Below are 10,000 nucleotides of genomic sequence, written 5' to 3'. Positions count from 1 at the left end.
TTTAGCTGAGATTGGAGATTTTGAGGAAACTCAGTGCAGACAGCATCTGCTTAACACCAACTACATCCCTGACCAGATGGCCCTGATGGACAAAATCATGGAGTTCCACCACAAACACATGTGAGTCTTGACACAAAAACACAAACGCTCAGTGTTTACAACAGACTGGGTCATCTGACCCATCAGAGCAGAATACTCTACTCTGCACTGATTGGCCCAGGCTGTTTTGATTGGTTTACTCTGCTCTGATTGGTCAGATGACCCAGTCTGTTGTGATTGGTCTACTCTGCACTGATTGGCCCAGGCTGTTGTGATTGGTGTACTCTACTCTGATTGGTCGACTGCTTACAGCGCGTGTCAGAAACCAAACGGATATTATCATATCTGAATCTCAGCTCTTGATACAGTGATATGAACACTAACGATGGCGTTAGTTTTACCGTATCAATCTCATCAGTGGATTTGCTTTGTCAGCAGAAAACAGCGTCTTCCCGACATGAACAACACGAACCAAACTCTTCCAGTCTCAGATAAACTACAGTGTTTGAGGGTCAAAGTAGACGCTGTTCACCAGCAGCCAATGACGATCATAGACTGGCATTATGCAAATGTGTTACAAACATACGCAGATTCAGACTGGAATTACTGACGACCCGTTTCAGTTCAGAATCACTTCTTTCTTTTGGGAGACACAAACTCAAAAAATGTATCTGCACTTTGATCTTTGAAACTTTGCAGAATTTTACATGAAAGGGAATATCCCAAAAAGCATATCAGGGGCACTTTAAGTAGGCTACAGTATGCATATAGCTCAAAATAAAAAGGAAAAAAAAGCATTGTTATAACTTTGTGTGTTTGTGTGTGTTTAAGTGGGCAGACTCCAGCAGAGTCAGATTACCGTTTGCTGGAGGTGGCGTGCAGGTTAGAGATGTACGGTATCCGACTTCATCCTGCAAAAGACAGGGAAGGAACCAAACTCAGTCTGGCTGTCGCACACGGAGGTGTCCTCGTGTTTCAGGTACATGCAATCACACACTCACACACATTCATGAGCTACAGTGCTTCCCATGACACGAGTTGTGCTTTACTCAGGGGCACACCAGGATCAACAACTTCAACTGGTCTAAAATACGCAAGCTGAGTTTCAAGAGAAGGAGGTTCCTTATTAAATTAAGAGCTGACCCAAGCGTGAGTCTTACTTGTGTGTGGTTATGGCTGTATATTACTGTTTTGATGTGAATGTGTCATTATATTAGGCTTATATTATAATGTCCATTCGTTATCTGTCTGTCTCGTCCTGTAGGAGAACGTTAATCAAGATACTCTGGAGTTTTTGATGGCGAGTCGAGACTGCAGTAAAATGTTCTGGAAGATTTGTGTGGAGTATCACGCCTTCTTCAGGCTCTTTGAGGAGCCCAGACCCAAACCCAAACCGGTGCTGTTCAGCAGGGGCTCTTCCTTCAGGTTCAGGTACTGCATCTGGTGAAACATCTGGAAAAATGTATCTGTGGGTATTTGGGTATAGTCATATATGTGTAGTGTGAACCCTTAATTGTGAAAAAGAAGTGGCTTAATAGAGTTGAATGTGCACTTTCAGTGTACTTCAAAGTGTGTGTGCTTTTAAGAAGATTTTTTTTAAGAAGATTTTTTTTAAGGAAAAAGTGTTTCAATATGTCATTTTGGTGATTAAAGATGAGTTTTAAGGGATAAAATTATTGACTACAGTGGGACTTTAATTAAATAAAAGGCCACTTAAGTGTACTTAAAGAGAGTTCACTTTTAAATATATTTCTTAACACAATTAAAAACACTTTTAAAAAGTGCACTTTGTTATAATGTCAGATTCAAACTTATTTTTAATTTATAGAAGTAATTATGAAACAAAAGAAGTAGTTATGAAATTATATATGAATATGTAAGTAAGTCAAGAACTCTAATGTTCAGCTAGTTGCATTTAATATCAATTTTAAATCATAATACATTTTAATTTAATTGCAATTGTCATGCAGTTAAGTCTATATTCTTTTAAAGTATATTATTTCCTCAATAAGCACTCTTTTTAAAAGGATGCGAAAGTGCTATTTCTTTTTGAAAGTGTGATATTGATTTGTGCAACTTTGTTTATTTAAGATGTTTAGCCATGATTTTTATTTTTTTGGTAATTTAACATTTATTTTTAACATAAAAATATGTTTTCTCTCTATAATTATCTATAATTAAACACGCCGTTTTCTTCTTCTCTACCTTTAAGACACTTACGATAAATGAGTAGTAACGGGTTGCAGGTTTCATGTCAGGTCAAGTATAGTTTGCACTGCCTGCATTGCACAGTGGCAGGTTCAAAAAAACCATTTGCTCAGGAAATGTGCTGAAAAAAAAAAAAAATTGTTTTGGACTGTAGTAATATTTTTTTTTTACAGCTACTCTTTTCTAATTTTGGAATACTTTGAAAGGATACCACTTTAATTCTGAAAAACAGGGAGCTAATAGGCTACTTTTGGAAACGTGTCATCTCACGCAGTTGGACTAATTACCCCCTCTTCTCTGCAGCGGCCGGACACAGAAGCAGGTGATAGATTATGTGAAGGAAAATGAGTTTAAAAAACTGCCCTTTGATAGGTGAGTCTGATATGTTATTTTAATGAATGTAAAGTCCGAGATTCAGCACTGCTGTTTCTTAAAGATTTATTCAGTGTAAACTTGAAAGGCTTTGCGGTTCATTGTGTGTGTGTGTGTGTGTGTGTGTGTGTGTGTGTGTGTGTGTGTGTGTGTGTGTGTGTGTGTGTGTGTGTGTGTGTGTGTGTGTGTGTGTGTGTGTGTGTGTGTGTGCGCGTGTGTGTGTGTGTGTGTGTGTGTGTGTGTGTGTGTGTGTGTGCGTGCGTGTGCGTGTGTGTGTTTGTTGTTTTCTCTTTCAGGAAACATAGTAAAGTGCAGTACAACAGCAGCCTTTCACCTCTGCGTTCTGCACAGGTCCAAGTGCCAAATCAAGTTAGTGTCTTCACATATTTAAGTTGTCAAGGCATTATCAATTAAGAGAGAACATTTTAAGGAATGTTTTGGTTTCAATACAGCTTAAACTCGCTCTAAAGTAATTGATGCATAATGTCAACTACCACAGAAATTTATTTAGAAATGGATGGATAGATGGAGATACAAAGGTGCACATCGGCAGAGCATATAAAATGTGGAAAGATTTGTCGGGGTGTTCCTCAGTAAAAGTTGCATTTTTAGGGGTTGCTTCAATCCGCAGACCAAAAAAAGAACCTTCGACAACGGTGTAAAAATTGGCAAATTCTGTAGCAAAACTGTGGACTTCAAGTAGTTCCACCCAGTTTAAAAAACTGTATAGATCGAATTATAAACATAATTCATGAACAAGCTTCACATTTCTGCTTCTACACCCTCTGGAATGCTAGACTTCCATTGTAAGTGTGTTAATGTAAATGAAAAGTTGATTACTTTGTGGTAATCGTACACCCTAACTTTTATAGAACTCAGAACCTGAAATATTTAGGCACTTACGGAAGACTCTTATCTTTGTCTCTTCTTCTCTCAGGCTGTCAGGGATGGCTCATTTTTAGTAAGCTCTGAAGACTCTGCGGTATTAAGACCATGTGGAAACTCCTCCCCATCGACCCAGCGCAACGGATGCAGCGACCAAACGTACCCCATTCAAGAGGACAGCAGAAGTCAGGCAGCTAAGCAGCCCCCCGTCGATCGAGCAGGTCTGGCGTCCCGCGCAGCTAAAGGCAGCAGCTCATCCATTCCTTATATTGACTGCAGTGATGCAGAGTTTAGTGAACAGGAAGTCAGAGGTCGGGTCAGCAGGTCACACTCACACACACGTGATTGCAACAGTGACAGCGCTTATGCCACAGGGTTTGGTTTGCACTGGACACATAAGCAGGACAGATACTTAGGCAAGTTCAGGCAGAAAGAGTCTCCATCTCTTTCCCCTGTAAGCCAAGCCGAAAGCCCCGCCCACAGCTACCCCAGCCCCTCCTCTCCAAATCAAAGTGCTAATATTTTTGAGTCATCATTTTTTGGAGGTAGGGTACACGGGCCACTTCATAGCACACTAATGGAAGAGTTGGCTGCAAAAAACCACCACACAGGCACCAGGAGCCTGACCTCTAGCCCCGCCCCCTCCTCAATTCACAGGACCAGCTCACTAAGCCACACCCAGTATAATGGACACACCGGGTGGAGCTTTAGTTCAAAAGCAGGACGTGAGGAAAGGGGTGGTATTTTTAGTAGTTGCTCCCCAATTATGAATCGTTCTGCAAACAAATCCCAGAACACTGTTAGCCAGTTAGAAAGAAACATGCGTGTCTTGAATCAGACAAGAGACACTCCCGTTCTCTCCCGTTCTGAGAGAATGGCCATGTTGGAGCGCCGAATGCTGGCCAACGGGCTCACGCCTCCCGGCAAGGCCAATCTCAAGCTAAGCTCCCCGCCCCGACGCTTCGGGGCTGTGCAGATGATTGATGGCTCCACCAGCAGTGGCACAGATACTAGCGACTCTGAGGAGGCGGAGACTACTGGCTCCTGCAGCCAATCACTAGGGTTTGAAAACCAAGCCCGTAGTTCATCCCCCCTCCGCAGAAACAAGTACTCCTTTGAGAGCTTGCAGCTAGATGATCTTGATGATGAAGGAGGGTGTGTGAACCTTAGTGATGAGGAAGGGATGCAAGTGTTTAACTGCTAGTATGCTAGCATGAAAACTTCATTGTGTGCTTCTCGCCATGCCACACTGAGTTTTCTTTTCCTGTAACCTGAGATGGCCTTAGCTGTGTGACAAGGTGGATATTCTTCCCTTTCTTGAAGAAAAACTTTGTATAGTTTTACTTTAAGTGATTGTATCCAGCCTCTTTATTGAGCAAGAGGGGACTTTTGTTGTGCCAAATTCTGCACAGAAAAATAATTACTCAGTTCTGACGCAGAAATAATCTGGAATATTTCAGAAACTCAGAGTGATGTTGTCACTCCCTGGAGTAACTTCAGGATCTCTGGGTTGGAAACATGCAAGGAGCCATAAAAGGTAGATGTGACCCTGATTTTGCCAAGCAAGATGTGTTCCTGGATCCACATCCTTTTTGGTCCAGGGGAAACTTTGGTTAGACTAAGGTTCTTAGAGTTAAATCTGAGGCTCCAAAAGCAATGTCAACTCATCATTCCACCCTGGCATTTAGGGGTTGTTAATGGTGAGGCTGTTATATGAAAGAGTTTGAGGGAAAACAGTTTATTGGGCCTTCATGCCTCGCCTTTATGAGGAACACTCTCCATAAATCATTACTTTTGACCATTTAGGCTTTTTAATAATGTTAGGGAATAGATCTCGAATCCTACATTTGAAATGATTGTTGTGCTTTTAGAGCAGGGGTGGGCAATTCTAGTCCTGCAGAGTTCAGCTCAAAACTCACCTGCCTGTAGCATCCTTGTGATCATGAAGTCCTTGATTAGCTTGTTTGGGTGTGTTTAATTAGGGTTGGAGCTAAACTCTGCAGGAAAGTGGATCTCACCCCTTTTTTATACAAGTATATGGAGCAACCTTCTCAACTCTGGCCCTCAAGGTCCACTTTTCTGCAGAGTTAATCAAACACACCTGAAAAAAGAAAACCAAGATCTTCAGGATTACTACAAAGTTATGGGCAGGTGAGTTTGATCAGGGTTGGAGCCAAACTCTGCAGGAAAGTGGGTCTTAGAACTAGAGTTGAGAACCCCTGGTGTGGAGCAGCGGTACCCAGCCTTGCTCTTGCAGACTTCAGTTCAACCCAGCTCCAACACACCTGCCTGTTATTTCCTAGTAATCCTGAAAACCTTGATTAGCTGGATCAGGTGTGTTTGATTGGGGTTGGCGCTAAACTCTGCAGTATGGTAGCCCTCCAGGAGCAGGGTTGGCTACTCTTGGTATAGAGCAGGAGTGGTGAACATCGGTCCTGGAGAGCCACAGTCCTGCAGAGTTTCGCTTCAACCCTGATCAAACACACCTCAACAAGCTAATCAAGGACTGTGTCCGAAATCGTCCCCTATAACCTCAAATAGGGCACTTTTTGAGGGGACAGCCATTTGTAGTGGTGTCTGAAACAATAGAGTGCACTCATTCAATCCCACAATGCACCGCAATAATGAGTGTACAACTGATGTACGCTCAGCGGCTAAAGAAAACCCATAATGCACTGTGAGCGCCACAGCTAGATAAATCCAGTGTAACATCATACAGGTATAAATTCCTTTTTAATTGATTATTAAAATGTTTAATTATTGTTCATACATGCTAGTTTCCATAGCAGAGTTCAGGATAAATCTTTTCATTACCACTTGAGCTGCCAGTTAGCTATGTTTCAATTAATTATTAAACAGCAAGCACAAACTATGCAAAAGCGGCAGCCCTTCCGGCACAGTCAGTGTCCGAATTCACTCACTCGTTTTCATTCACTCTTTAATAAGTGGACTATATTAGTGGAGTAATGTAGGAAATAGTGAATGAGTGTTAAGGGGGCGAACGCAGCAAAGGTCTGAAGGGTTATTAGGAAGCTACTGGCAGGAGAGTTTGATCAGGGTTGGAGCTGAACTCTGCAGGACTGAGGCTCTCCAGGACCGGAGTTCGCCACGCCTGGTATAGAGCTTCATCTTCATTAATATTCTTAAACATCAGTTTGCCATTTGTACGTGTGCTGGCACTCTCAGCTGATCTTCAATGAATCAAGGACCTAGTGTGATTTTTAAAGCTTCACTTATCCTCAGTTTTTGCAAAAGAGCTTGGTCTTCATTGTGTGGCTCATTTCACGCTCTGTGTGAGCCTGGGAAATATCTCTGTTTACTGCGAGAAACCAGCAGATTCAGAGACTGGACCTTTTTAATCATATCTTATAAAATCCTGCATGATTTTTAATTAGGTAGATTTAAATGTAAATTTTTTTCTCCTGTTGTGTCAGAATTGTGATGAATGTATTTGTCAGTAAGAGATTTCAGTTGATGAAATTATATAGGCTACTCATCTGCATGTAGGACCTTTATTTTCTTCAAACAAAGGGAAAAATTCAGAAGAATGTTTGCACTGCTCTTTTAGAGAAAAACAGAATTATACAGTTCATTGGTCACATTGGGCCATATGGGTTTGGAAGGACTTAAGGGTGAGTAAGCAATGACAGAACTTTAATTTTTGAGTGAACGGTCCCTTTAAGCTGTGGGATGGGTCAGTCTATAGACAGAAATTGTCATATGAGAGCATTTGTGTCTGCGTCTCACTAGCCGCGTTTCCATTACCCTTCAAACTGCGAACATTGCAATTGCGAATTGAAAATGGAAATACGCCAATTTCGCAAAAAACTCCCATATATCGCAAAAATGTTTTACGCTCACATAAGGTTGGTTAATCATACAATTCAGAAAAAGGAATATTTCGCAAAACTGAAATGTAAATGTTTTTTTCACATTCACCTGGCGTACGTAACAGCCGTGATTTTTGGAATGACTTGTCGCGCAAAAAAAAAAAAAACGTTTTAATCGCATAACATCGTTTAATGGAAACGCCATCATTTTACAATCGTTTTTTATCGACATTTAGAAAATATAGCAAAAGTTTTGTGCAAATCTGTAATGGAAACGCGGCTACTGTCCCTCCCTACCTGAGCACCTCCACCTTACCTTACCCGTGGGTTTAACCGTTATCCTTCAGCAGGGATTAGAAAGGCCATTTCATTTAGGTTTTTTGATATTCCAACAAAAATTGCATACCTGCTGTAGATTTCATTGTCAGAAAACAAAAACAAAAGTGTGATAATGCCACCTAGCACAAGTGTTTCTAATCCCTGTCTGATTCCTCACTCAGCTTTGATGTCACTGCACTATTGGCTGATATTCACTGTTGTTTTATATACCTTTTCTTTTCTGAAACGGCTTGAGATTGTCATCCTTGTCATTTATGATCAATAAACGCTTGTTATGTTTTCTGCTGGCATTTAAAATGGAGTGAATGAATCTTTGTAACTACTGGTGTTTTTAAATGCTGCGCTGCATGCTCTCCCTTCCTATGGCTGTTCTGTCCTGTTTCGATGAAAACTGAGAAGCAGTGCACTCTGGGAAATTTTCACACATGAAAATTTGAATATCCTTTTGTATGTCTGTGACTGATCTTCTTTTGTTTGTTCACACAATGATCAAATTATACACCAATATTTGTATTCATAATGATTCCATCAGCTTCATGGGCTGAGAAAAATCACGCCACCTGCTGTTGATTTGTGTGAATGACATGTTGATGATCTTTCTCACACAATGGCTATGTTCACAATGGAACACAAGCATACTGCATATAGTACACTTCTTACTATTTAGAAAAATAGCATATGAAACATGTGAACAAATGAACTATGCAACAAACATTTACAAATTCTTGGCATACTGTACTAAAGCACATTTAATCTAGAAAGTGGAAAATAAGTGTATAAAACCTGATTTTGTGTAAGAATGTGTTACATTTTGTCAGTCTGATCAAATAATCAGCCAACAAAAAGACGTTATTACATCCAATAAATTTTTTTACACTGGAAATTGTAGAATACAGTATCCTACGCAGTGTGCTCTGGTTGTATATTGCACATTACTGCATTACTATTGCATGCATACAGACAATGGACATATTACACACTGCATACTGCAAAACAAGTATGGTAGTATGTTAGTTGCTATTGTGCACATGGCCGTTCCCTCTCTTCCTCTGTCATTCAGCACTGTTCAAGCATTTTCTCTGTTCTGATGTTTCCTGCCTGTTTCTTCTCAATGACCTTTGGTTCAGCGGCTTTTTATGAACCATATAGACTTTCTAACAATGTATTTTGTGCACTAGTGTCAATAAAGTTACAGTTGGCCTTTTAAGACTCAGGAATTGTTTTTTAAGCTTGTGAAGCTGATATTTGTCATAATCCCCACACACCCCTCACACTCCTGCTGTCTGTGGCTGCACAACGCATGTCTCGCTATCTGTCCGCACATGTATGTATATGAAGTGTAGTATGCATGCATTAGTTCATGTTTTATGTACGTATGGTGCAGTAGGCATTGATTATGTTGTTTGTGTGGTTTACATGGATGAGTTTGTGTTGTAAGTACACTAGTTACAAGTTTGGACATGTTCCTTTTTATTATAAAAATGTTTCAAATTACACAAATGGAAATATGCTTATTATGTAGTGACCAAAACGTGAATCAAATCAAAATAACTTTGTTAAAGGAGTTCACATGTATACTGGGGATTTCCCTTCACCATCTGCCCCAAGTGCACTTAATTGTGTTGCATGTGCACCTGTAGTGTACTTCAAATCTTAAATGTATATATTTTTTTATACTGTAGTATAATACTGATTAGATACGAGGCCTCTTAAGTGCACTTACAGAGAGACACTAGTATGACCGTTTCTTAACACACTCAAGTTCTTGAATATTACATTTTAAGTTCATATATTTTAAATGTACAAAATCATTGTTACAAATGTGTAATTACAAATATATTTAAATACATAACAAACGTTTCAATAGAAATGACATTAAAGTATATTTTAGTTTATATTTCATAGACAATAGAAGTAATTATGAAATTACATATAAAGACGTACTTAAGTCCTACTTAAGTTAAAGTTCAGCTAATTGCATTTAATAATTATTTAAACTATATTACATTTGAATTTAAAATGCGATAAAGTGTCCGAAAACATTACATTCAGTTCGCACTTGAGTATATTTGGTAACACTTCATTTACACATATGTAATTACTATAGTAATAACAATAAATTATCCATAATTGCATGAAACTGAAATCCTAACCCCATAGTAAGTACACTAGTTAATTAAAAGCCTATTACTCAGTACTTTAATGTATCATTACACTGTAACAGGGACTCCTTAAAGTACTGTATATTATTTCTGTAGTAAGTACTATGTTTTTTAAAGTATGCTAAAGTGTACTTGTTTTCAGGAGTGGAGTCCAACTCGTCTATT

General features: G+C 39.6%; 1 protein-coding gene across 2 annotated transcripts in view; it reads left to right on the top strand.

Annotated features, from left to right (window-relative positions):
* The window catches only part of LOC143730869 (FERM, ARHGEF and pleckstrin domain-containing protein 1), a 58,119-nt gene that overhangs the window by 31,938 nt on the left and 16,181 nt on the right, over positions 1-10,000 (top strand). For both annotated transcript variants that reach the window (XM_077221447.1, XM_077221448.1), the window contains exons 7-13: positions 6-120; positions 871-1,018; positions 1,093-1,188; positions 1,304-1,470; positions 2,551-2,619; positions 2,916-2,988; positions 3,557-3,725. In XM_077221447.1, coding sequence (XP_077077562.1) covers positions 6-120; positions 871-1,018; positions 1,093-1,188; positions 1,304-1,470; positions 2,551-2,619; positions 2,916-2,988; positions 3,557-3,725 — 837 coding nt within the window. The remainder of the gene's footprint in view (positions 1-5; positions 121-870; positions 1,019-1,092; positions 1,189-1,303; positions 1,471-2,550; positions 2,620-2,915; positions 2,989-3,556; positions 3,726-10,000) is intronic.

Source organism: Siphateles boraxobius, unplaced genomic scaffold (genome assembly GCF_051911475.1).
Source record: "Siphateles boraxobius isolate OS27281-9 unplaced genomic scaffold, OSU_SipBor_1 83, whole genome shotgun sequence".
Classification (NCBI taxonomy): domain Eukaryota; kingdom Metazoa; phylum Chordata; class Actinopteri; order Cypriniformes; family Leuciscidae; genus Siphateles; species Siphateles boraxobius.
The sequence above is the reverse complement of the archived record's forward strand: the minus strand, read 5'-3'. Positions and strand labels throughout refer to the sequence as shown.